Raw genomic sequence first — 26,393 nt, 5'->3', positions numbered from 1 at the left:
TAATAATTATTATTATCATATAAAATCGTCCTATAAACATCACCAAAGAAACGTGGACATTTTAGATTGCTTCCGTGTCACAAAAGGAAGTAGTTTGATTCTGAGAAAATTGGGGAAATTTGTACATAGCACCTTATCTTTTAATAAAATTATGATTTAAACCCTATAATTTAGCGAGTACTTATAAAAAATATTCTGAATTAGATATTAACTAATACTATTTGAATAAAAGAAATTTTTTTATCAAAATTACTATAATTTAGCCGATGTTATTTTTATAATATTTTTAATATAATTAATTTAATTAGGAATTTGATTAAATTTAACTAACAGATTTATACATATTCACAAAATCATACGACACGATTTATAAATAATAAAAATATTAGATGTAAACTGTAATTTTACTATTTTACATGTAAATAGACTTCATTAAAACTTTTTTACTATTATAAAAATATTCTAAAAAATAGTACATAAGTAACCGACAGCAAATATGTCATTTATATTTGGAATAAGTGAATGAGATATTTTAAGATTTTTATCCTAACTAAGACTTAGGATAAAAAAAAAATCTAGAATAAGAGATTTTATTCTATTTTTCTATTATAAAACGTCATATACGTTTGGCATAAATCTCTTAAAATAAAGTAGGTTTATTCCGACATAACCTACTTATTCCACTCAACTCGAAAAAGCCCCTTGGTTGCAAAAGTTTCCTACAACCTAGCTAGCTGTACAGCTGGCACGACGAGATTGGCTGTTTAAACAAATTCAACAAATCTAGAATTACTGTTCATAAAATAAATAAAAAATAAAAAAAGAAGGTCATATTAGAAGATTTTTATAATAGAGAAATTATATTGGAGAGATATTAGAAAAACAAAATATTATGTTTCCTTCTATAATTCCTTCAAAAAAAAAAAAAAAAATATATATATATATATATATAAAAAATTCCATTACCATGCATATCCAATCCAATAATGAAAAATAACATTACAAAGACTCTCAAGAAGATGATCTAATATATATATATATATATATATATATATATAAATATAAAAGATACATAAGAAATTTATTCATGGCTTGGGAATATGGGAATATGGGATTTAGGCATGGTGTCTAAATTCTAATGGATGACAAATATATTGTACTCCACCACAGCATCCCCAGTAGAAGGATTTAGGCTATAAGTTTGGGCCTGGACATAACCCCGGGCCATGCGAAAAAGCCCACTACCACCCACAATGGGCATCTCCCTAATTGGAAGGAGGACCTCATTGCGGCCCAATATGGTAATGCTACTTCGGTTGTATTTGCCCTCAAGGAAGACAAAATTCATGGCCATTATTATGGCCGGAAGCTCCTTGCTATCGGCGGCGTAAAGCCCTTCGGCCCGGCCCACCAACTCCGACGTCAGCTCTGGGCCCACCGTCAGGGGGTCGTCGATCACGATGACGGCGCCGAACAAGGTGGCGGAGCTATTGGTGGTGGGCGCCTCGGCCACCCGGATGGAGGTTGGGCTCGGCCCGCTGACGATGTCGTGCCAGTAGACGCGGAAGTGGCTCAACTTCTCGTCGACGGGCTTCGGGGCCGGCTTTTCGCTTACGAGGAACTTTCCATGGGCCAAGGAGGGCATGGTGGTGGTGAGAGAGAGCAAGACGAGGAGGAGAGAGGAGGAGAGGAGGAGGTTAGCCATTGAGGAATGGTTTGCAATTGGAGAGACATTTGGAACTTAGACTTACTTTATAGACTTTTATGGGTGTTGGAAGTCTTGAGTATTTGTTGAATAATCTACATAGACTTGGGGGACTTAGAGGTTATAAGTAGGTACAACTTGGACTTTAGACTTTATAAGATATTTTAGACCAAGTCATCATATTGTGGATAAAATTCATCTATTTTATCCCATCGTGATTCATACGGCTGATCATTGTTTATAATTATTAGATATGTGCAACTTCATACCAATATATTGATTATTGATATGTGACGTGATTATAGTTGTTAGATATAAGATATCAATATATTATATAAGCTAGTTCCTTTTTCTTTTTTTTTGTTCTTTTGACTTAATTTCGTGGTGTTTGGCTTAACACTACCTACCAACTACCCTTCATGTATAAATAACATAACCAATTTTGTTCAATTATTTTATAATATCAATCAAAGTAGAAAATTGAAGTATACTACCTGTTCTTCTTCTTTTAAGTTTTGAAGTATATATTTGACCAAGTGAGATGACAAGGTGATCGACCCCCAACCACTACCCTAGTTGGTTCGCATATGAAATAAATATAGAAGCCCTTCTATCAATTATAATTAATGGAGACTTGGAGAGGACATCAAGAAACCTTAGATTATATGTGCATTAATTGCTAAACTTAGCTAAGTGGTGGCATTTCAAAAACTTTCCTATTGAATGTGAACCCGTTAATTTGCAATAAACTTTCGGATAAAAATTTCAGTTCATTTATCACTCAACCACTCTTAACAAAATTTGCTCAAAAACTAAACGATTTTGGATTCGTCATGAATTAATCCCACCGGACGATGTGTTTATATATATATTTAACGAATTGATTTGCGTTAAATTTCTATCACAATTAAACATAATTAAGTTTAAAAAAAGAAAGAAAGAAAAGGTAGGTGAAGAATAAAAGTGAAAGTTTTATACCATTATATGGGAGCGATTAATGCTTTGATTCACGTCTAAAATGGATCAATATATAAGGGTCAACCTTCACCGACAATTAAAAAAAGAAAAGAAACATAGAGATTCTAAAACTCATTATTTAGTATAAAATAAAATTTAAAAAAAAAAAAAACCATCAAGACCAAGATCAAGAGCATCAATAATGCATCACGTATACATCATACTCGACCACGGTATCCCCAGTCGTCGTATTAAAGTAGTAGGTCTTGGCGAGGGCATAACCTCTGGCCAGCCTGAAAAGACCACTCCCCCCGATCACCGGCATCTCCCTCACCGGCGTGACCACCTCGTTCCGGCCCAAAATGGTAATTGTGCTGTCGTTGTACTTGCCATCCATGAACGCGAGGTTCATGGCCACGAGGAGCGCGAGCTTGTCCTTCCCTACGAACGCGTAGAGCCCTTGGGCCCGGCCCAGTAACTTGGAGCTGGGCTCCGGCCCCGCTGTCATCGGGTCGTCCATTGTCACCACTACGCCGAAGGAGGCTGCGGACTTGTTGCTGGAGGGAGCTTCGGCTACTCTAATGGCGGTTGGGCTTGGACCAGCTACTATGTCGTGCCAGTAGAAGTGTAAGTGGCTTTGCATCTCCTTCATGGCCCTTGGGATGGGCTTTTGGGTGGCGGTGGAGATGGTGGAGGAGAGGAGAAGGAGGAGGAGGAGAGAGGTAGAGGTGGAGGTGGAGGTGGAGAGGAGAATGGACATGGTGAGATGGAGGAAATGTTGGAGTTTTGGTTTTGGATCTCTCTATGTATACATATATGGGTGATTTAGATGAGGAGGAGGAGGAAGAAGAGGAGTTGGGTGAAGGTTTCTCCCGAAGGAATGGGGTTGGTGGAGTTGGGTGAGTACTCGCACTCACGGACTGTCCTTAAACCTTTATGCATTCTTATCCCCGTCGTTTATTTTACAAATACGGTAAATTCTAGAATAAGTTATTATTCTATAAATAACTATTCTTATATTCATTTATATTTTAAAATAAGATATATTAATTATTTTTAATATAATATAAAGAAAAAAATGTGATTTTTTTTTCTAAATTACTAGGGAATACCTTTTGATTTGATAGATATATGTATAATGAGAACACAGTTTAGTCGAGTCCAGTCAAATTAGTTACTTAGATTTATCTTATTATTTTAAATTTTAAATAAATCATATAATCTGCATGTAGATCCAATCCTCTAAGAATTTTATTCCTATAAATAACGGTGGATATATATTGATAATTATCAATCTAAGTTTAGCCAATTTATTATTTTCGTCGTTATTTTTTATCTTTCCATAGATTATTTTATCTTTCTAGGAGTATATTATAGCCATAGAAATATCCCAACCTTCTAAACCCTAGTCACCTCCTAACATCAGATATTTATGGTACTATACTCTCTGGCCTATCTTCACTATTTTATTTTTAACTTTTCTCCCAACCTTCGATTTAAGTGAAATCAGAGCCATTAGAATTCTAACTCACGAGGCTACCTCCACCTAAATTTTTATAATTTTCTTACATCTAAATCGGTGATATGGTTCATAATAATATTAATAGTAAATTAGTTAATTAGATTAGTATGGTGTAAGCTATAATTTTAATGAATAATAATTATATTATAGAATGAGATTATTATAATATTTTCTTGTTATTCAGAATAAGGAGTTGTATTTCAGAGTTAAAAAAATATATATTCTTAAAATGAATAGGGGCAGAGGAATAACTTACTTTCCCATTCAATTTCAAGAATAACATAAGTCTTTATTCTAAAATACAACATCTTATTCTAGAATAATAGCTAAATATTTATATAATCATATTCTAGAATATTAGCTAAATATTTATATAATCATATTCTAGAATATAAACACTATTTATAAAGATTACATCCTATACCACAAACTAACCCAATTACTAATTTATCCTTGATCTGACTATAATTCTCCTTAAATATCTTATTATAATTTAATAGTCATCTCTTATCTCTTTCTGATATCTTATCATAATTCATTACTTCTCTCTCTTTTCTCTAAGAGATCCTATCAACATTTTATCATAATTTATCATTCTTATCTCCTCTCTCCTCTCTTATCATATGTTTTATTTTACACTAAATAAATAAAATATAATTTAAACATCATAAGTATATAGTAATTTAATATTTCATAAAAATAAGCATATATTTTATAAGTATTATTATTACTAAATATTTTTTAATAAATATAAATATAAATATTATAAAAGTCTTAATAATATTTATATGTACTAGTAACATACAAATTTAGTATTAATAAACTAATCTTTTATCGAATTAAAATTTACTCGCATATAAATAATATATTTACTATTTAAACTATGTAGTGACCTAATTAAAATTTATTTTTAAATAATAATAAAATGAGAAATTTAAGAAAAAAATATTATTAATAATATTAATATTGGAATAACATTTTTTTTTCTTATTCTAAGTGCAACCCTTTATTTCATAAGGGTTAAATATCATAATATCACTACTTAAGAATATTTATCATAATTTATAAAAAAATAAGATATCTTTTTTTTCACTTATTATAACAAATAATGTTATTACACTTTTATTTAAAATATTAATGAGCATAGGAATAATTATTCCTAAAATAGACCCCTTATTTTCTTAATAATAACAGGAATGATTATTTTTATTTCAACCATATTTCACGTGTGAATAAGAACCAATAAATTATCGAAGAGATAGTCTAATTTTTATTTTGTATTAAAAAAAAAACCACAGCATCTCCATGCAGTCTTCTAAGATAGAAAAAGAAAACCAAAAAGCAAAAGAAAAAGAAGAGTAAAAGTGAGAGATTCTAAACTCACTACTTAGGGAAAATGTAAACTATAGAAGACGAAGACGAAGACCATCAATAGTGCATGACATAGACATCGTACTCAACCACAGCATCCCCTGTCTTCAAATCAAGGGAGTAAGTCTTGGCCTGGGCATAACCCCTGGACAGCCTGAAAAGACCACTCCCCCCGACGACTGACATTTCCCTCACCGGCGTGAACACCTCGTTCCGGCCCATAATGGTAACCGTGCTCCCGTTGTACTTCCCATCCATGACCACGAAGTTCATGGCCATGAGGAGCCCGACCTTGTCCTTCCCTGCCAGTGCGTAGAACCCTTGGGCCCGGCCCAGTAACTTGGAGCTGAGCTCCGGCCCAGCCGTTAGGGGGTCGTCGATCATCACCACCGCGCCGAAGCCGGTGGCGGACTTGTTGGTGGAGGGAGCTTCGGCTACTCTAATGGAGGTTGGGCTTGGGCCAGAGACTATGTCATGCCAGTAGAAGTGCAAGTGACTTAGCTTCTCCTTCATGGGCCTCCGGACGGTCTTTTGGGTGGAGGTGGGAATGGAGGAGGAGACGAGGAGGAGGAGGAGGAGGAGAAATGGGGTGGAGTTGGATGTGGAGAAGAGATTAGCCATGGCGAGGAGTAATGGAGGTTTGGGTGCGTAAATGGGTGAATTTAGGAGGAGGATAAATAAAAGGATTGGTGGGTTAGGTGAGGGGGTGGGGGGACCAAAGTTGAAAAAAATAATAGTCGGTGTGTGCGTGTTTTTACCTTTATCCCCCTCTAGAGTTCTTATTAACCTGTGTACCCCTCTTTAATATTTATTTATTTTTGGATTTATTCCTTTGTTACTTTTCTTTTTATTCCCTTGATAGCGTTTTAAAATATAAAAAAATCTACTAAATATTAACTCCAGTGCATTTGTGGAGCATATAATGTAGATCAATTGCATGCATCCTATGGTTCTACAATTACACCCAAGCTAATTTGCATTAAAAAAATAAATGATATTTTAAATAAACAACTATAAATTAATAAATTAAAAAAACATATATGCACATCAAGGATGTTATAGGGGTATAAATGCAACAACAAAAGAAAAAAAAGCCAACTTTATGTTGTTGATTTTGGACCAGACATTAGAGACCAGATATTTTAGTCAGTCAAAAAGATGCACCACAGTCCACGGCAAACTATTCAATTAATTTAAGATGTGAGGGTTTAATTAGAGATAATTAAAAGGCACTTTATATAAAGTATAGTAAAAAGAAAAAGAAAAATGTAAGGTGTTATTTATAATATTCTCTGGGAATAAAATAATTTAATTACGATCGACTCGATGGTTCATGATGCCATATGCGCCACGCCTAACTACAACATTATTCCAGGAGACTTCTCTTCCAGTTCCAGAGAGAGAGAGAGAGAGAGAGAGAGAGCATGCTTGCTTGCTAGTTGCTGCTGCCTGCCAGGAGACTTTGTAATTAATTTGAGTGAGCTTCAAGCCTTCAAGGAATAGGTCTCGAGTCAACTGGTATTTTCATAATCTTTGGGGGACTAATTTGCATTTAACAATCTACATTTTTACCTATTTACGGTTTACAACACTCCATTTCAAATATTGTGCAAATTGAACCCCAATATTTTACCAAAGTTTTGGAAACCATTCTCTCTCTCTCTCTCTCTCTCTCTTTTAAATAACGCAAATATCCTTCTTCTTCTTTTTTTACGTTCTTTCTTTCTTTTATGGCATAATGGAAATTAATCTTATTCTTTAAGCTCCCATTCACTTTAAAATTATTACTCTTTATTCCAGCATGACAGCTAAATACTAAAATATCATCATTCTAGAATATAAATACTATTTATTAAAATTATTATCTTATACGGCACACTAATTTAAATACTAATTTACTCTTAATATTTATGTTATATAAAATTAAAGGGTATTTATGATAATTTTATAAAAAATAAAACAATTTTTTCTCATCTCTTCCTTCACTTTATATCACATCAAAAATAATTATTATATTCTTATTCCAGAATATAAGTGACCATAAAAATAATTTTTTTAAAATAAAGATCTCATTTTAGTAATAATAAGAAAAAATAAATTATATTTCTAAAATAAACGAGACCTAAGTAAGACCTAAAAAGCATAAGCTTCTTTCTTCATGGCTTGAGTAAAGTACATTAATAGATTACTTAACCTTTTTAAAACATATGGCTTGATTTATAAATATAATAAATGAGAAGTTATAAATCATATCAAATAAATAAATAGCCCAATAAAAGATAGTATAATTGCAATGAAAATAAAATAAAATTTGCAATGCACTTTAATGAAAGTGAAGTAAGGTGAAAGCAAACCCCTCACTTTCTTTTAAAAAAAATAAGGTAAGAATAATGAGCCATATCAAGATTCCTAAAGAGTCTATTTTTTGTGTTGTTTTTGCAAACCTTCATACTATTAATGAAAAAAGATAGTTGGACTACTAATAGAAAGAGGTATTTAAGAGATTTTATATAGTTAAAAAGGAGCTTATGTGCTATGAAAAATAGTTATTCCACTTTAAACAAAAAATTGACAAGAAAACAATATGGCAACTACCCAAATATTATAAATTCGTAATTATTTTTTTTTATCAATCATGAGCCCGAAGGCTAGATATGGACTGGACAATGGGTCAACCCTCCCTAGATACAGAGGCACTGAAGCCCCACCAAACTTTTAGTTGCCTAGTTTAGGCTTCAAGCCATATGTGTCTTTGAACAATTGCTTCGAACCAAACGCTGTCGATACTTGCTCCAAGCCATTGCGTTGCCAAACTGTCCTCTAAGCTACCGCACTGTCGAGCTATTAACTGAATCAAGCTAAACTACCAAACTACTAACCACCAAATAATTTTTCTATAATATTATTTAGGGTTGGAGTTGAACCCATGAACTCCTTAGTCATGGGACCTACCAACTCTACTAGAATTGGTTCGTATATAAATTTGCAATCACGGAGAGTCAATTTACAAAACAAATCGAAATTAGCTAGGATTCCCTCCAAAAGAGGAAAAGGGAGAAAGCTACATTAGAGACTTGGCGTGAGAGCTAAACTGCTAAAAGATGTTACTTTTGGAGTTTTGCATTGCATCAATGGCTTTTGCGGATTCGATCCATCATTTTGCCTCCAAGACCAACAGTAGAATAACATTTTTCTTTTCTTTTCTCAAAGTGCTTCTCTCCCAAGATTCGATCTAAGATAACTTATTCCATACAATTATTAAATGATGGGCCCTAAGATTAAGTCGGCTAAATTGTCATTATTATTGTTGTTAATATTATTGTTTTACCCAATTAGGGTTCTCCCCACCTAAACTTGAACTAACGGACAACTACTTAATAAAAAGCTACTAGCCTTGCAGGGTGCAACAAGTAATGCCATGTAGTCAATTCCTATTGGGTCCCACTTAATCACGTTGATGATAGATTATGATTTACTAAAAACGCTTAGGAAAGTGAGATTTGCATGCAAAAGATGAGACGACCGGGAGAAAGCAACCAAACCACGGGGATTAATTTTGTTTCAAACCTTAGTTGCCATTTAGATAGAGTTGGCCGGCACTAAATTTCGCTCCTAATTTCGATTCCGATCCCGATATCTGAGTATGAATTATAATTTTACTGAGATAGAAAATTCATTAGAGTAAGGGTATTTTTGTCATTTTGAAAATAATTGGCTTGCCTTGCCTTGTACCTTACTTGATATATTCTTCCAAGATCTCTTGTATAAAATGCCAACCCCACCTTCCCCTCCTATCACCAAGGGATCACAAACACACTACAACAATGGCATCCACCTCCCTCTTCTCCTTCCTCTTCTTCTTCTTCCTCCTCCCAAACCTCTCCATCTCCATTATTCCCCACAAGAAGCTCAAGGAGAAGACGACCCACCTCCACTTCTTCTTCCACGACATCGTCAGCGGCAAGAACCCCACCGCCATCCAGGTCGTCAAAGCCCCCGCTTCCTCCTCTCCCATGGGCTTCGGCTTCGTCACCGTGATGGACGACCTGCTCACCGCCGGCCCGGAGCCCACCTCCGAGCCCGTCGGCCGGGCCCAGGGGTTCTACGCCTGCGCCGCCCTGCAGGAGCTCGGGTTCCTCCAGGCCATGAACCTCGTGCTCACCGCCGGCGACTACAACGGGAGCGTGGTCACCGTCCTGGGCCGTAACACCCCGATGCACGCCGTCAGGGAGATGCCGGTGGTCGGGGGGACCGGCCTCTTCCGGTTCGCACGTGGTTATGCGTTGGCGAAGACAAATTGGCTGGATTTTCGTACGGGCGATGCGATCGTGGAGTACGACGTCTATGTCATGCATTATTGAACGGCAGTGGAATTTGGACAAGTTTTACAGATAGCACCTCAGAGTTTGTGCTTTTTCTATCGTTTTACGCCCTCCGTATGTCTTTTACTTGGAACTAAGGATTTTTGCATCCATTACCCTCAAAACTTTTTATTTGCTCATATGCACTTCTAATTTTCACATCTTTTTATGGGTACAGTTTGAAAATTAAAAATGTTTTATCATTCTTTTTATAGTTAAATTGAGTAAATTTAAGAGCCTTCTTGGTAGAAAAAAAAGTGTTCTAAAACATAAACACTCAAATAAAAATTTCTGAAAAAACCCTTGTTTTTATTGGAAATAATTCCAATGTACAAATTTTTACTATAATGTATATAAGCGTGGCATCAGTCAAAGTAAAACTGTGAAGCCCTCAAAAATACCAAATAAAAGAAAAGCCACGGATTCAAATTGAATAAAAAAGGAATTAAAAATCTCAAAACGAGATGAATTTTTGATCAAATTAGACCTCAATTTTTTCTTTTAAGTGCCTATTATATTTTAAAATTTAAATATAAAATTAGACGCATTTTATCGCATCGGTAAAACCGCTCACAAAAAAAGAGACGACAAATTTTAAATATAAATTGTTTTCTGAATACTTATACAAAAAAAAATTGACAACCGTGAAAAAAAAACTGTTAAATCTTAAAAGAAAAATGTATATAAACTATTTTTACCAAAAAATAATTTACATTTGAAATTTAATTAAGTTGAAAAATAATTTATATAGAAGTTTTTACTCTAAAACCCAGTAATTTTCTGATCAGTTTTCACATAAAACGTTTACTTAAAAGAAGATTTATGCGACAATTTAGTAATTTTGTAGGTAGTTTGAAGACTATAATAAAACGTTAACAAGTTTAGGTGAGAAGTAGAAAGTCATGTTTGTAAGCTAATGCATACAAGTATACAACCACAAAAAAGTTGAAAAGCCAACCACCCCACCAACAAGAACAGTTGTCTTCCTGCACTACTGGAAGACAAGACTGACATGTCCTCCATTTGCAAGGAAGTGGACATGTTCAACTCTTCATTCAACTACTGAAATAATTTATACAAAACAAGAAGGGAGAGAAGAGAAGAGAGAGTTTTTAGAGTAATACCACTCAAAACATGGGACTTCACCATTGAAAATTTAGAGAAGAGAGGGGAAAAAAAGAGGTTTATTAGAAAGGGTAGTGTATCGATATCATGTACAAGCGGAAAAGAATTGCATGCCTAATTATAACTTGTATTTTTATGCATATAGATGGCGTGTTATCATACTTTCCTCTATGTTATACAAATGAACCGTGAAGCATTACATATGTAGAGATTTACCCCTCTCTTCTTTTTTTTCGACCTCTTTATGCTTTCGAACACAAGATTAAATCCTCTGCGTCCTGAATGATTACTCACAAACGTTCCTGCAATCTGAGTTGGATGGCAGTCTTCACTACCTTCAGACAAAGTTCACATGTTCTCCTTTTTCAAGGAAGAATCACTCCTTCAATAGCATCCAAAAGTGTACTCTTAGTGGTGTGACAACTGGTTCTTGGATCCATGGATAGCCTATGCGTCAATGGGAGTTCCTTTTGAGTTATGTTGGGTAAATGACTACAACTCTTACTCAGCTTGTCGTGCTTTCTTAATCTTGATTTCGTAGCGACAAGTTCCTGACTCTTGCTTATCCCTGGAGTAAGTCTTCTTAAGGTGATGATGGCCCCTGGCATTTCTTGGTCTTCTTTGGTGAGCATGGATGGTGGACTGCTGGGCCTTTTTGAAACTAAAGAAACAGCGAGCCTCTTCTTCTTAGGAGAGCGAACAGGTGATCGAATTGGAGAATTAATGCCTCCATTCCCTGGCCTGCTCTGGTTAATGAGATGATGAAGCCAAACCACCAAATCCAACATGTAGGCTTCTGTCTTCTCCTTGTCTGCATGATAAAGGGTCTCTATCTTGATCAAGTTGGGTTGCCCAGCATATCTTTGATTCATCTCAGTCCTGAAAGGAAAAAAAATTATACACACCTACTAGAATAGCATGCTGTTGCACCCCATGATTTGTATGGGTTACAGCCACAAAATGATTTCGTGAATTTAAAGAAGAGAATTTGAATGAGCTTCTCACCCTGTATTTGCCCACTCCCCGACCCATCCAAAGCCGTGGTGAGCTCTGATGATTGTGTTAAAAGGAATCAGAAACAAGAAAAGCTAGGAATGTATTAGGCAAATTAACGATTTGTTATTAGTTTGCATTATACTGTATAGGATTAATGTTATCAGAATTTATTACCTAGTAGTGTTATTGGCAATAGGTACAAGCCATTGCAATGTTTTCTCCATTTCACATCTGATTCGAGGTACTGTCAACTACAAGAAACCAGTGAACAGCACAGTAAACAAACAAAACAAAAAAGAAGAAGAAGAAGTATTACATAGTGCAGATTCAGCTGATAGTCTGGTAAGTCAGAATCTAGGAATAATCACCTACCTCTTCCACGACTTCAAATGACTGTAACTTATTTCGTAAAGCGGACTTAATGCTAGGGGGCAGTCCTTGATATAATGCATCCCTTGTATTTGGAGGGACAGAACTTGATCGCGATACCTTATATGAAAATATCCTTGTCAGATATTTTTTTCCAAAAGAATACTGACACAACTGTACTATGTAATTGATATAAGAAGATGACTGCAAAATGATTAATCTTCCATCACTGTCCTAATTCACACAGATTATATATAGAAATATCATTCAAGGATTTCTAAAAGATCTAAAATACAAAATATTCACTTTCAAGCAGATGAGCGAACATTTAAACTATTATTCGAAAAGAGGAGCTCAAGTTTTGATAAAATGCATTGTTATTGTTGCAAGACAGAAAGGAACTTACTAGGGTATCAATCTGTGTAATGATATTTGCATAATGCAATGCGAGACCTGCTGATCCTAACTTCTGATTGTTGTCATTGGATCCCTTCACAGGTTTAACACCATCTGCAAATTTAATGAAAAGTACAAAATTTCCAGTAATAAGTATGTTAAAAGTATTATGTAGTTGAAATTTCAATAATATTTCAACTTATCATCTCGATAGCCTGATATGGTATAATGGTAATGACCTCGTATAAACCCTAAAGAATGGAAGAAATTGAGGTACATAAGTGACAAAATCTATTGTCAAGGGAGAAAGGGGAAGTACCTGCACTCCCAAAGGCATTATGGATCTCCAAGTATAAGACGTGGACGACATCAACAAGCTTCTCCATCACCTGCAGCAAAGATGCAGAAAAGCCTTCTCTTTGAACTCATAGAAATAAGAGTCCTTTACGGACTGAGCAAAATGCTTTCGAGGAATATGAACCACCAAACGAGTCCTCAGAAAACAGCAGCACAAGCCACCTACCTCTTCCAATATCTTGGACCATAGTGATTTTTTCTTTAAGCTTCTTACATGTTTCCTTTGGCTCTTCAACTCTTGCCTTAGAATTTGAAGAGTATCGCCTACATATCAATGACAAAAACATGTATTTGAAAGTAAATTTATATAAAGCACGCAAATCATCTCATCTTTATGATGGTAGACTAAATTTTAATTGTCAATTAAAATTAGCATCATGGAAAGGAACCAAACAAGTAGAAAACTTAACCAATATTTTAGCAGTATTTAAGGAAACATAGTATGGGAAACCTATGTCTGAGCCTTGTTTCGACTCATGTCTCCAGGATATGCCGTCCCTAAGTAGATAATACATTGCTTAGAGAGGCATATTTGGAGTTATCTTGTGATTATGTTTCACCTTCTTATGAGGGAGATATTGTCAGTTTTTTACAGTTTAGTTCCCACAGTAGATAGAGAAGGGATGCAGTAAAACTGCAGAGTTGTTATAATGTTTATATTGATATGATTTAACAATTTGTTTGTATTAGAACGTCTGGGTACAAGATCAATGAACCTCTTTGCGATGCAACTGAATTCTCCTCTTCCTGAGGTTTCCGACGATAATCTTGTTCAAATCTATCCAATGCATGCATTTCATGGTAAAGTTCCTGACAAAAGAAAAGAAGAAGAAAGAAACAACGAAAAGATTACAAACATGATTATGGCGGGGAAAAATAGTGTCTTCAAGAGAAAAAGAGAATGCTCTAGCAAGACTCAATTTTTATTCACTACAACAAATATTATACAATGAAGTCTTTTGCATAATTAGTTTGGTTAGTACTGCCACTCCCTTTCCATTCTAATGGATGACTTTCTTACCTCATTCGGTTGCCATTACGAGTTAACAACTACTCAGTTAATTTGCAGAATCAATTGCTAGAAATCACAAGGATAACAAGAGAAAATAGATGTACTTAATTTGTCAGAAGGATTGATACTCACAGCTGTATCCCGAACCAGTGCCACCAAATACTGCATCTCACCAGTTGCTGTTTCTTTCAACTGTTTCTGAGGAGTAATTTCTGACTCTAGTCTAGATATAGTGAGATAAACAGAAAATATGGAGCTTGTTATACCTCAAATTCTCCAATGCATCAGACATTTTACAAGTATATCAACATTATAAAAGTTTTTACTTGGCGAAATAGCGGTCCAAATTGTGCCACTGAGGATCTTTACAACGATTACCAAATCGAACCACCTCTTTTGAAAATACATCCAATTCTTGCCTGTCAAATGGACATTGAAAAGACCTTTTTCCCTTAATATAAAAGGGGCGGGCCAAATAAATAAGGAAACATTAACTGGCAATACACATCTATAAGACTGGAAATCTAGAGCAAGTAAATGTACTGTTCAGATAAAGTAAAGGTACTTATGGGGTCCATTATCCACCTTTTGTCAGCTGCAGCAAGCCTTAGCAACTCATCCATATCTTTGGAAATCAAATGCTGGACACCTTCAGATCGAAGCACGACTTCTTTCAAATGCTTAATGCTCTCTGTTGAAAGAGACTGCATGAGATTGGAACCTTTACAAATGGTGTTGGCAACCTCGAAAGCCAAAACAGATATCTTATTTCCTTTCATAATGGCCCCTGACACAAAGCTTCCACTGGAATTCAAACTGGTCATACTACTACTAAATGCATCTAAAACCTCCACAGCCTTCCCAAGTCCAGTAGTACCAGCACTTCTGAAACGTGAGCTCACTTCCAGAACCTGAGTGGAAGTAAATGGCTATCAAGTGATTTATAGAAGACAAGAGAAGTCATGGAAACCAAAACATTTTTAGCACTGAGAAATTGCAGCTTGTTACAATCTAAATGCGTACACAATCATAACGGCGCCAGACGTAAGATATGATACAATGAATGCTTTGTACTGAAAGAACACAAAAGAAATACAACACCATAAACCAAACATAGACAGCAAGAGATAACTTATTTAGTTAGGCAATTTTACAAATAAATTTCCAGCTTGCATAATGAATGAGGAAGTTTCGCTCCATAGTCCTTACACTTTATTCATCTTTCTTTCCCCTTTTCTCACATAGATTTGAAATAATACAAAGGCATCAGATCCAACTTTAAGTACAATGTACATTTGTTAATTCAGTTCATACTGTAGCTTACATGAAGCCTTATATTGACCGTTGTTAATTCAGTTCATGCAAACTTCCTGAGGTCATGAATCATCATTTTCAAGTGGCAATCATGTATTCATGTGGACTCTAAAATTCAACACAATTTCTTATTCAAGCTATAGAATCAGAATTCCTATCTTAAACAATAAATACTTAATAGAATTACAAGTGCATAATTTAATCAACAATGAAATCATCATCCTATGGCAAAAGTTTCATTCCGCTATATCATTTCTTCAACAAAACATGCCATCCCGCTCTAATCAGAACAAATAAGCTATACCAAAAAGGACTTGCCTTTGCTGTTGGGCTCTTTCCATCGGTAGCTGGCTTAGACTTACTTGGCCTTGAATTTTGAGATAAATCCCTGGACAATTGTAGCTCTTTCGGCACTGAGGAAGAAGGCTGAATGCTCTCAAATGAAATGGTTCCATTCTCAGAGAAAGAAAATGGTTGATTGTACAACTGCTTGTCTTCCAACACTACGTTAGTCTTCGGTTTCCTTTGCACCTTCCCATGGCAATAAAAGGGCTTGGGATCATGTTCTCCAAAGACATTAAAAGATAATTCACTGGGTGATCTATCTACAGCGGATCCCCTGGAGCAAACCGCACCCATCCTATCAAAATCTCCTCTCTATAATCTCAATTCTTCTTATCCTAGTCAGAATTGCATGAAACTGAATTCTATCAAATAACTACTCAAACAGGAGGTGAGCTTCTCTGAGACTGCAGGAAGAACTGCAATCCATTAAAACAGCCCTTAATCATTAGTTAAAGGAAAAAGAAAAAGAAAAAAGGAGCGACCTTTATAATCAAAATCGCCAAAATTAACATAAATAACGAATTACCGAGCAGAATGTAATCAGAAGGAAACGAGGTAGAAGGCAAAAAAAATCCGATTTCCAGACGACCCAAGAAGAAATCGCACGAGAAAGACAAAAGGATGAGAAGAAATCTAGCTTTCACGACCGATCTAGAGCTAGTTGGAGGAGTAATGAGAGATTGAGGAAGAAAGGGAATGAGCGTGAGATTGGGGGGTTTAATAGATCGATCACAAGATGGAGTAGAGAGAAGGCAAGATCGAAGAGAGATGCGATGGGAGGGATGGAGGAAGGAGGGTGGTGGTGGTTTGACGTTAAACACTTCGTACACCGGTAAAATTATTAAAACCCAATACACTAATCGAAGTCGAGATAGTCAAACTTATGGGTTTTTTTTTCTCTTTTTTTGCAAAAAGATCCCTTATTCACATTGTCATTTAAAACCCTCTAGATAATATATTTACAATAAGACTCTTAAAGATCTCTGCCTTTTTGCGTGCATACCCACCAAGATCCTCGGTTTTACATTGATTGCAATTTATCAAAAACACTCCATAGTTTGCATTTATTATTATTTACACCCTGTCATATAAATAACTAAATATTTATTTTTTCACCCCTACATTTTTCTTTTAATACTACAACAAATGGTCAATTTTATTATAAAAACCCCGATGAAATAGAGTATCTTTCTCTACTTTCGAAAGTAAAAAAGAATTAAAACATTGAAAATAGAGTATCTTTCTTTACTTTCAAAAGTAATATATATATATATATATATAAAAGATATCTAATGATTTTATAATTCAATCCCATTTTATATTTATCTCACCCTTTGCAAATTTACAAAAGAGTATTAAGGTGATGCAAACATCTATTATAACTGAGTTGACTCATCTATCATAAAAATTGTCCATAAAAAAAATTAACACAAGGTGTTTATGATTTGCAAAATAAATCTATTATTAGATTATTCACAATGTTCTTTGCATCTTTTCTTTGACTTTTTGGTTTGTTGGATTCTATAGTTCTAATGGTCACATCGTGCACGTCAAAGCATAAATTAAAGAAACTTCTCTAGTATTTTGCTAAAAAAGTTAATCTAATTGGTTGTCCAGGTCAACCTTTTGGATTTAGGGAATTAATTACTCAGCAAGAGTGGACCAAAAAAAAAGAGTAAATGGTAATCTACTTCCTATTTGGACTTTTGCATTCTAATATAGTAATTATTAATTTTATGAGAAAAGAGTTTTTTTTTTTGTGTGCATATATCCCTCTCTAAAAGTTGGTATTTAAATATATAACCCTCAGAGCAGTTGCTTTTTACATGGGTGCCCAATAAAACTTTTGATTTGTATAAATACTAATCCATTTGAAGATATTAATATTCTTTTTGGATATAATGCTCACAGACAATAGAATATTTATTATTTCATCTCTAAAATCTTTTAGCATATAGTTATCAAAAATTAACCAGAACGATATCCATGCAAACATAATAAGTTTTGAAGAGTATGGACGCAAATAATAAATTTGGATATACAAGCAAAGAAAAAAGAAATTAAAAACCAAACCCCCCCCAAAAAATAATCGAGTTTTTGGCCAATAAGAACATGGTTTCAAACCAAAACTATTGTCCAGTAAAAGATCATAAAATATTCATTCAGCATTACATTTTTCGAAATATGACATCCCCTCAATTATTTAAATTTCTATGAACAATCTTTAGTGGCACTCATGATAGAAATATGATTCTTTTTATTTATTTATTTTTATTTATGGTACAACTATAAATGATAAAATTTGAGGCTTTTTAATAGATAACAATTTATAGGCCCTTATAATTTCATCTCATGTTCATAATTGAATAAAAGTATTCTCGATAGTCATATTATACCTTGTCTAAACTCATGGGTTGTCATTCAAGTATATAGAAAAATAAACACCTCCATGTTGAGATTAAAGTCAACTATTAAAATACATGCAAATCATAGCAACTTATCACCTACATGCATCACATATTAGATTGTCAACTCCTTGAGCAATGGTTGCAAAAACTGATGACATCTAATGAGACTGAATTCTTAGTTGTCAAGTAGTATTGACTAAATCATAATATATCTGCAGAAAATACAAGTTTGATTTGATAAAATGATGGATAAAATACCTCAGAAATCATTGTCACGAGACTAAGTTTAGTTCTTGAATATTCTTTTCCCCCCCTTAACTGGAATTATACTGATTACCAATTGAAGGCTCTGATGATCAATCGGTATTTTTCTAGCACGAGATCAAGAACGGCTAAACAAGTAGAACAAACATCGCATGCAACGGAGCAAGCCATGGAGATGGCCCACTTGGCATTAATAGTATATGAATTTGAATCTATTGAAGAGCTTGTAAATCTTTCTGTTTTAGAAACTAATTTGGATATGTGAAAATTAACACTTGATTAATTTATGTATCACTTCCTTAGAAATCAATTCTTCTTAGTGTCAAGCCTAGTTTTATTTGCTTTGTAGTTTTATTTTTCTTTTGTCCTTTTTCTAATATCATTTGCTTTCTTCTTGGAACATTTGCAATAAAAAAAACTCTTAAATTTTATTAATAATAAGATTGGACTTTAAAAAACTCAGTGCATCTATTTTCTACATTATATGCATATCTTTTTTTAACAGAGTATATGTAAATTATATAAGAGATGCAAAAGGCACTTCTTTTCCTCTCTTTTTGTCTAATGTATTATCACTTTGTTGTGAATTGGCAGTCATGGCACTTTCTCCAGAGAAGTTAAGGAAGAGGGGCCATCTGCAAGTTTTATCCTGACTGTTGTGCAGCAACTTGCCATATAGGCCAATAGGACAGATTGCTGACTTGCACTCATAGATAAGCTTGCAGAGATTGTAGTCAGATAAGAATAAGGTAAACATCATCTTTAAGCATCTCTTCTTTACCTAGTCAGTGCTCTCTTTTTTTCCACCTTTGCACATTCTGGCTTCAAAGTTTTGGCTTTCCACATGAGAATCTCTATGGTCCCATAAGCTATTGACAAGCAAAGAAAGCATTCAGCTGAAAGGACATCATTCTTGGGCTGCATTAAGGTGATTTGGAGGACTTGTGATATCAAAGAACACCTTCAGAAAAAGAAACAATTACAAGAGTTTCTCAGAGAAACTTTAGCAGCAATCATATCCGACTTAGAAGTCATTATAAAGAGCATGGAAAGGGGTGTTTTCCAGGGTATGGAAAAAGAACTGTGACCAAGTCAAAAAAAAAAAAAAAAAAAAAAAAACAAACAAACATTGGAAACTGATGAGATAATTATACATTAGTAAAGTACATTTCGGTAAATTGAATATGTGGGCCCAGAAAATGATCCAGTTTGTTAATGGAGACAAGGAGATATCGGTTACAAAGAATCAATTAGATTTGCATGGTAATGTGACAATGAAAGGAAACAGTCATTGCTCAAAGCAATAAACCTCAGTGACTAGTTAAGACTTTTCAAATGGTGGGTAAGCCCTTATTGGATAAATTCAACTGTCATAGAGCGTTGAGGAGGTATCATGATTTCTGCCTCTATCACGAAGTTGCGTTCCCTAAGAAAAAGAGCACTGGTATGAAAATGATGTGCTAGAGTACACAAACATATTTATCTGTGCGTAAAGTTTGAATACATAACCCTACGGAAAAATGGCAACAATACCAACCATCTTATGACCTAGAGCAATTAATTCATCGGTATTGAGCGAGCTTCATGTGCTCGCTTACATGTATGTATGCTTACCTTTTGAGAACATCTTAGATTCTTAGTAATAAGACTTCAACACCAGGTCTTCCAGTTCATCGATGATCGCAGCATAGCAAAAAACAAATTGCTCCTGAAAAGCAATGTTAAGTGATAAAATAGTTGAATAAACCAAATTTAAAGTCAAATTACAGGCTATTCCAGATTATTGAGGTTAAGAGTTATATTAATGATTGCCCAAATCCTGATAGGACATAATATAATCTCTTTGCAAATCATGCTGTTATATGGTGGTATTATTGGTATAGATAAAGCACACCATGAATCTCACAGCAATCAGCCTCATATTTTAAACTGGGCCATTCAATCTACCTTTTCTTCTTAGGCCAACATTGTAAAATATAAATTTCTAACAACAAGACTACATTTTAAAGACCTTTTAAAATGTAGTTGTCGACAAGGGCATATTGTCAATATCTTCTTTTCCTGCAAAGATTATTTTCTCGGGTACTACTAGCTCTATTGTAAAAATTGTTCACCTAAAGCATATAAAAAGCTAGAAGAAAATGTGGAGATTACCACTGTCTGAACCATCCCAGCACGCTGAGATCTGAAATCAGCAATAGTTTTAACAAGATTTAAAGAAGACATGTCACCAAGAAGAATGCGTTGAATAGTATTGTGAACAGTACAGTAAGCACCAGTTCTCCCAATACCTGCACTGAGGAAAAGAATATAACTCTATTAGACACAACAGATCACATAAAATTTTACATCAGATGAATGAGGGATGCAACATTTTAAGCACACCTGCAGTGCACAACTATAGGGCCAATATCTGGCGGGACATGATACAACCTTTTCAGTATTTCTCGCACAGGGCCTGTATACTCAGGCACCCCGTGATCAGGCCATTCAGGGTACTGTATATGGAGAACAGAAAGAGGCTCTCCTGCCTACAGCAAAGAGAATGGAAGATATACATGATTCAGAGGGAATGCAAAATGGTCCTGCTAAAGAATATCAAATGTACTAAAAACAGAATCTGTTAGACTGCAAGACAAGCATGCACCTAACATATAAAAATCTATACACTTCCCAGTAATCTCTCAAAGGAGTTGATGCTCCAATAAATGAATTAAAATTATCCAAGTGGAATAATCTGAAATAAGTATCTAGAGACAAAAACATATATACTACATATTAAATTAACACAATTTGACACTTCTAAATTCTAAAGCACATAATTTAGCAAAATTCGTATAGTCCAGAGTATGACAGTATATTACCAACAGACTAATCTGACGTCATATAGTTCATTGGGTTATCCTTCTATATAACAATGATAAAATTATCGGTGATCTCACAAGTCTCAGAATTCTCTTGATCCATATGCCGAATTTAGTACCAGCACATGCTATATACTGACATGCAAGTACATGAACACAATTTTCTGAATGGAGACCTGTTTGACTGCAAAGGTTGTTTGCCACGGTTCTAGTTCATTTGCATACTTTCAAGTGTTACAATCAAAGAATAGAAATTAGACATTTTATATGCCTTAATCCAGTAAGAAAAGAAGCAAGGGCATGAAGACCAACAAACAATTTTACATGTATGAATACTTCAAGAAATAATTGTATAGAGAATTGAAAGATGAATGTTTGCTTTAGATTCATTTACCTCTTTGTGCTGAACCTCCAAACAACGCAGGACTATTGAAGAGGAAGTCACTTTTGTAGTCTTAGTCAAAACACTTACTTTTCCAAATTCTCTTAGACCATTCTCTGCTTGAAAATAATCAGCACATTTTCTCATCATCTGCCATTATCCGGAAATAAGATGTTGTTTCGGTTGCTACAACTTAAAAAAAAAAATAGCGGAAACAAAATGCTGCATGAAATTGGTACTGTCAAAGTCAAAAAAATCTGGAAGATGGGAAAACATTCTTAAGCCCATCTTTCAATTTAAGTCTATTTGAATAAGGGTCAAAGAAACAAAATGAGATCTTTAAATAACTAACACTGATTTGGCACTGGACAATTATAAAAAAAGAACACATATATGTTGCTTTTCATAACAGTATATTACAAGTAGATATAGTGTAAGCACCTTGGGACTGTCAGTGAGTGTAAGCATAACGATCACAGGGCAGCGATTCTGAATAATCATCTCCCAGAAATCCTCAAACGTCTGAGGAAGTGGACCCTGTGTTGCAATAAACTGGGAAACTTTCCCAGTAGAAGCAGTCTGTAATACAGATTTTCCACGGATAAGCAGAGGAATACATACATTGTGTACAGCAGAAATAGAATGAGCAGAATGCTATGCTGACAAGAGCTAGAAGGGAGGGTGGATTTACCGTAACAAAGCTTGCATTAATATAGCCGTTTCCGAAGGACTTGTTATCCCTTGTTGAATTGAGAAGTACCCTTGTATTATCAACTACGAATAAAAAGAAGACAAGAAATTTTGAAGAAAATTCTACATGGTATGTATCTTTAAAAGATCACTGTGGCAGAGTGAGATATCTTCTGTTCTCAAAACCTGCCACTATATATAATAAAGCAAGAAAAGGCTGGTATGGATTACATGGCAAGACATCTATATAGCGATTTTTGTGCAAGTTCACATCTTCAAGAGCCACACTGCACCTTCTCGCCATCTCATCCTTCGTTAGCCTCATGGCCTGCTGATAGAGACATGTTCAACTATCTCATAAATCAAGCATGAGGATATAGAGATGACAAAATTTCTTTATTCCTTTTGTACATATGTATTTGAAAATCTAGTCTAGCTAGAAACTGTCATAATAGAGTAATAGACCAGAACAGAGAATAATTATTCACTGAGATCCACTCCAAACCCACCTTCACCTTTCCCAACCCTAAGCTTATCCCCTACGTGTGATTTCCTAGCATGTGTTCTTCATTTTTTTTTATTATCTATGGATGTGTTTGGTACCCATTCTATTCCTTTTGTTCCCTTCAAATCTCTATCATTCCTTGGCCAATCCAACCCCACTAAAAGGGATTATAAATTTACAAACATTTACCAAGACTAGCATGAACAGCGATTCGTGGAATGTGTGAAATAAAAATTCTTTTATTCAATCATTTATATAGACCAAAAGAATGACCACGTGGTGAGTAGACGTTTGCAGCTAAAAATTTATTATTATAAATTCTGAGCAGGTGAGATTTTAAAGAATGTGTTTTAGCTTAGATTTCCTTCTGTAGGGCATCACCTTATTTATAATTAAATTGATTTCTACAGAAAGTTCGAAATAAAATATTCGGCGATATGAAACCAAATTGCGATCCGAGTCAAACGGAAGTGTGAAAAGGAATCGATCGAGGGAAAGACCTGAAGCCAGTCGAACTCCCGACTAATATTTGCTGGATTTCGGAGCTTCTTCTTGAAGAAATCTAGGGCTTCGGAGCAATTCTTCAGCTGCTCGCGCGAGAGGCGAAGCGGCGGAGGTAGATCGGACGCGAGATCGCAGGGGTTGAAGACGGAGGCGGCGGCGGCGGAGGATAAGGGGGAGGAGGAGGAAGGCTGAGGCGCGTTCTTCGATACGGCCTCCATCGACGCCGATCTGCGAACGCTGGCGCGGCCCGTGGAGTTCCCCGTCGTCTTCTTTAGAGACGCGTCTCGAATAGTAGATATTTGATATTTCCTTGAAACAGCGAAAATAGGAGAGAGAGAGATTGGCTTGCGCTCAGCTTCACCCTCCTCTGCTCCTTTTGCGATGTCGGCACCTACGTAGTGGACTCGGGTTCACGACTATTAAGCATCATCTGTAGGGCCATGCCGGGTCGGGCCAGGTTCGACCGAGCTATAATACTTTAGTTTATTACCGTCTACTAATCCGTTTAGATATTGAGCTTGGATTAGACAAAATAAGTCTAACATAATAGGTTAAATATAAAATATATAATATTCTTTTGGGTTTCTATATAATAATATTTTAGTTATTTTTCATATGAATATACTTGTATATGGGTATATACTTTACTAAATATTTAATGTGTGACTAAAAAACCTAGGAAATATATATACATTAAGTGTTAGGTCATAGATGGGAGTAGTGGAACGGGAAAGGCAAAGGCTTAGCTCATGCCGTCCGCTATCATCTTGGTCTTGGGTCAGACTTAGCCTGGTTAAAACTTAACAGGTTCGGGCCGAATGTGGTGGGGTCGGGCTTAATGATCTTCTCTAGGTGAGCGCTGTACAAAAATAGTGACTTTTTGCAAATTAAGTCCATTTTACAGAGATTTTATCTGTTGAATTTTACATATATACCCGCTGGCTCACAAGAAGCTGGCTCGATTCATCTCCAATTGGGCTTGGGATGTTTAGCAGGTTCGAATCTGATCTTATATGTTCCTTTCCCTAACCCAAGTTCCCTGATGTTGATTCTTGGGTTTAGGCACTTAGCTAATGCTAGAGTTGGTATTAACAATGCCTATGCAGAATGGCCATTATTGTGGAGGTTGCTTCTTGCTCCTAAAATAAAATTGTTCTTATGGAAGGCTATGTAAAATCGACTTCCAATTAATGACCGATTACAAAGCTTTTCGTTGGTAACCACTGCTACTTGTTCTGGGCGTGTAGGATGGAGACTGATTTTGTTAGTCACAGAATCTTTTACATGTCCTTGGGCAAGGGAGCCATGGAAGGCCATCAAATAATATATTAGAATAAGGGTTTAGATATTAGCAGACCTGGATTAATGCGGAGTGGATACTGGTGAAAACGGATCGAATTAACTCCGACCTAATTTGCTATCGGACTCGATTTAGATAAAAAAAATTTATTCAAAAATTTGGATGATACAAGTCGGATATAATTTTCGAATTCGGATGCGGATATTAGATATCCGTTTATCCCCATATATTTTTGAATAATTTTATAGTTTTTAATTTACTTATTTAATTAATGAATATTTATATTGTTAACTAGTGATGTAATATATACTATTTGTACATATTAATTTCTCTAATTTTATATATATTTGACATACATCAAATTTATTTTTTATAAAATTCTTAATATTTCCGTGTTAATTATGTCTAAATAAAAAATTATAATTTATTTAAAATTTGATCAACATCGATTCACTATCAAAAAATTATTCGTATTTGTTTAGTTAGGATATAATTTTAAATTTTGCTATCTATCTAATATCAGTATCCAAATTTGTATTCGGACTAAAAATATTAATCAAGACACAAGTTGAGCACTATTCAACTCATATCCAATCTATTTTCATCCCAAGGAGTGAATCTACCGGTGCATTGCGAGGTGCGGACTTTGGTGGATATGAAAAGATTGCAATGAAATCACATTAAAATAGAAGTTTGTTATCATCAACTAAATCCTCCACGAAACTAAACCCTGGCTCAAGCTCTGAAACTGTTCAGCAACTCGGCAGAGACCTAAAGATTCCCAAGCTAAAATAAGGCAGCTCATTTTCTAACCATGACTCTGCTGTTGGAGCTGGTTACTGTTGGCGATAACAATCTGATTCCAAAAATCCGATCAAAATAAATTAAAAACAAACTTACAGATAAATTCTGAATAGTCGAGTTTAGTGTTGGACACTATCTCCTTAAGACCAATTCGCCCTCCACCGATTGCTTCTGGAACAGTGGACGTCGGTCTCCCAGGATACAACGACTGCCTTGCACTGGAAAGGAAGCTGATTAGACCTGAACCGTGCTGTACTCTCTCTCGACCAGTAGACTCAAACTTAAAAGACTCGACCTTAAGAAGGAATAAACTCTCTGATGTGATATTTAATTATGCAGACTGAATAGTCGAGTCTAGTGTTGGACACTATTTCTGTCTGGAACAGTGGACGTCGGTCTCCCAGGATACAACGATTGCCTTGCACTGGAAAGGAAGCTGATTAGACCTGAACCGTGCTGTACTCTCTCTCGACCAGTAGACTCAAAATAAAATTGGACTTTGACCCGTGCGTGCAAACCGAACCGAGCCGAGTCGGGCCGGGCGGCGCGCGTGTGTTAGGTTGCATAGTAACCTTTACCCACAAAATAGGTACCCCTTTTGGGGCCCAAAGCCCATAGGAAGTTTGTTGCTTATATACCATACTAATATTTCTCAAATATCCAATATGGTACTAAACTTACTTTCCTTTATTTTCCATTGTCATGATACCCACTTTAGAGCCAATTATCATTCACTTCTCTTCATGAATTTGATTAAGTGAATATATGACAATAAAGTATACTTTGAGCTAAATTGATTCCACCATTAAACCATTATTAATAATGTGTGGGCCCCACTTAAA

The 26,393-nt window shown here is 35.2% G+C and overlaps 6 protein-coding genes across 13 annotated transcripts; 1 reads left to right on the top strand and 5 right to left on the bottom strand.

Moving 5' to 3' along the window:
- Positions 1-944: 944 nt before the first annotated feature.
- LOC140801991 (dirigent protein 21-like) lies at positions 945-1,741 on the bottom strand. Its single transcript, XM_073157394.1, has one exon. It carries the CDS (start codon positions 1,703-1,705, stop codon positions 1,136-1,138), a length of 570 nt encoding a protein of 189 aa, XP_073013495.1. The 5' UTR covers positions 1,706-1,741; the 3' UTR covers positions 945-1,135.
- Positions 1,742-2,768: 1,027 nt separating this feature from the next.
- LOC140801992 (dirigent protein 21-like) lies at positions 2,769-3,709 on the bottom strand. The gene has a single exon (XM_073157395.1). It carries the CDS (start codon positions 3,420-3,422, stop codon positions 2,859-2,861), a length of 564 nt encoding a protein of 187 aa, XP_073013496.1. The 5' UTR covers positions 3,423-3,709; the 3' UTR covers positions 2,769-2,858.
- A 1,722-nt stretch (positions 3,710-5,431) lies between these two features.
- On the bottom strand, positions 5,432-6,380 carry LOC140802448 (dirigent protein 22-like). The gene has a single exon (XM_073157989.1). The coding sequence runs from the start codon at positions 6,174-6,176 to the stop codon at positions 5,613-5,615; it is 564 nt and encodes a 187-aa protein (XP_073014090.1). The 5' UTR covers positions 6,177-6,380; the 3' UTR covers positions 5,432-5,612.
- A 2,957-nt stretch (positions 6,381-9,337) lies between these two features.
- On the top strand, positions 9,338-10,041 carry LOC140802252 (dirigent protein 22-like). The gene has a single exon (XM_073157713.1). It carries the CDS (start codon positions 9,380-9,382, stop codon positions 9,914-9,916), a length of 537 nt encoding a protein of 178 aa, XP_073013814.1. The 5' UTR covers positions 9,338-9,379; the 3' UTR covers positions 9,917-10,041.
- A 1,036-nt stretch (positions 10,042-11,077) lies between these two features.
- On the bottom strand, positions 11,078-16,685 carry LOC140802251 (protein PSK SIMULATOR 1-like). 2 transcript variants are annotated; one of them, XM_073157712.1, is made up of 13 exons: positions 16,357-16,685; positions 15,804-16,234; positions 14,757-15,082; positions 14,498-14,590; positions 14,304-14,394; positions 13,876-13,969; positions 13,326-13,423; positions 13,122-13,191; positions 12,813-12,916; positions 12,410-12,526; positions 12,212-12,288; positions 12,047-12,091; positions 11,078-11,920 (listed from the first exon to the last, which is right to left on the bottom strand). In XM_073157712.1, the coding sequence occupies exons 2-13, from the start codon at positions 16,122-16,124 to the stop codon at positions 11,407-11,409; spliced, it is 1,950 nt and encodes a 649-aa protein (XP_073013813.1). In that variant the 5' UTR covers positions 16,125-16,234; positions 16,357-16,685; the 3' UTR covers positions 11,078-11,406. The 2 variants fall into 2 exon arrangements, with proteins under 2 accessions (XP_073013813.1, XP_073013812.1); XM_073157711.1 differs by having other exon boundaries at positions 15,804-16,246; positions 16,357-16,497.
- Positions 16,686-19,031: 2,346 nt separating this feature from the next.
- LOC140802356 (protein-tyrosine-phosphatase PTP1) lies at positions 19,032-23,834 on the bottom strand. 7 transcript variants are annotated; one of them, XR_012111637.1, is made up of 9 exons: positions 23,444-23,798; positions 22,670-22,769; positions 22,440-22,522; positions 22,190-22,327; positions 21,761-21,898; positions 20,888-21,033; positions 20,657-20,793; positions 20,117-20,210; positions 19,032-19,463 (listed from the first exon to the last, which is right to left on the bottom strand). XR_012111637.1 is itself a non-coding variant. In XM_073157866.1 (9 exons), exons 1-8 carry the CDS (start codon positions 23,663-23,665, stop codon positions 20,139-20,141), a joined length of 1,038 nt encoding a protein of 345 aa, XP_073013967.1. In that variant the 5' UTR covers positions 23,666-23,834; the 3' UTR covers positions 19,032-19,463; positions 20,117-20,138. The 7 variants fall into 7 exon arrangements, 5 of the variants coding, with proteins under 5 accessions (XP_073013967.1, XP_073013965.1, XP_073013962.1 ...); XM_073157866.1 differs by having other exon boundaries at positions 20,657-20,798; positions 22,670-22,766; positions 23,444-23,834; XM_073157864.1 differs by having other exon boundaries at positions 20,657-20,798; positions 23,444-23,810.
- Between the last annotated feature and the right edge of the window lie 2,559 nt (positions 23,835-26,393).

Source organism: Typha latifolia, chromosome 15 (genome assembly GCF_019914945.1).
Source record: "Typha latifolia isolate L0001 chromosome 15, TyphaL0001v2, whole genome shotgun sequence".
Classification (NCBI taxonomy): Eukaryota; Viridiplantae; Streptophyta; class Magnoliopsida; order Poales; family Typhaceae; genus Typha; species Typha latifolia.
The sequence above is the reverse complement of the archived record's forward strand: the minus strand, read 5'-3'. Positions and strand labels throughout refer to the sequence as shown.

What these genes read in the sequence shown, in the direction of transcription:
- LOC140801991 (XM_073157394.1), bottom strand. Translation starts at nt 1,705, where the DNA reads ATGGCTAACCTCCTCCTCTCCTCCTCTCTCCTCCTCGTCTTGCTCTCT.
- LOC140801992 (XM_073157395.1), bottom strand. Translation starts at nt 3,422, where the DNA reads ATGTCCATTCTCCTCTCCACCTCCACCTCCACCTCTACCTCTCTCCTC.
- LOC140802448 (XM_073157989.1), bottom strand. Translation starts at nt 6,176, where the DNA reads ATGGCTAATCTCTTCTCCACATCCAACTCCACCCCATTTCTCCTCCTC.
- LOC140802252 (XM_073157713.1), top strand. Translation starts at nt 9,380, where the DNA reads ATGGCATCCACCTCCCTCTTCTCCTTCCTCTTCTTCTTCTTCCTCCTC.
- LOC140802251 (XM_073157712.1), bottom strand. Translation starts at nt 16,124, where the DNA reads ATGGGTGCGGTTTGCTCCAGGGGATCCGCTGTAGATAGATCACCCAGT. An exon ending in CACTGGTTCGGGATACAGCT is followed by an intron (nt 13,970 to 14,303) that starts GTGAGTATCAAT and finishes TTCTTTTGTCAG; the next exon opens with GAACTTTACCATGAAATGCA. An exon ending in CATTTGAAGTCGTGGAAGAG is followed by an intron (nt 12,289 to 12,409) that starts GTAGGTGATTAT and finishes GGTTTCTTGTAG; the next exon opens with TTGACAGTACCTCGAATCAG.
- LOC140802356 (XM_073157861.1), bottom strand. Translation starts at nt 23,665, where the DNA reads ATGGAGGCCGTATCGAAGAACGCGCCTCAGCCTTCCTCCTCCTCCCCC. An exon ending in TTAATGCAAGCTTTGTTACG is followed by an intron (nt 22,328 to 22,439) that starts GTAAATCCACCC and finishes TCTGTATTACAG; the next exon opens with ACTGCTTCTACTGGGAAAGT. An exon ending in TGGAGGTTCAGCACAAAGAG is followed by an intron (nt 21,034 to 21,760) that starts GTAAATGAATCT and finishes TCTTTGCTGTAG; the next exon opens with GCAGGAGAGCCTCTTTCTGT.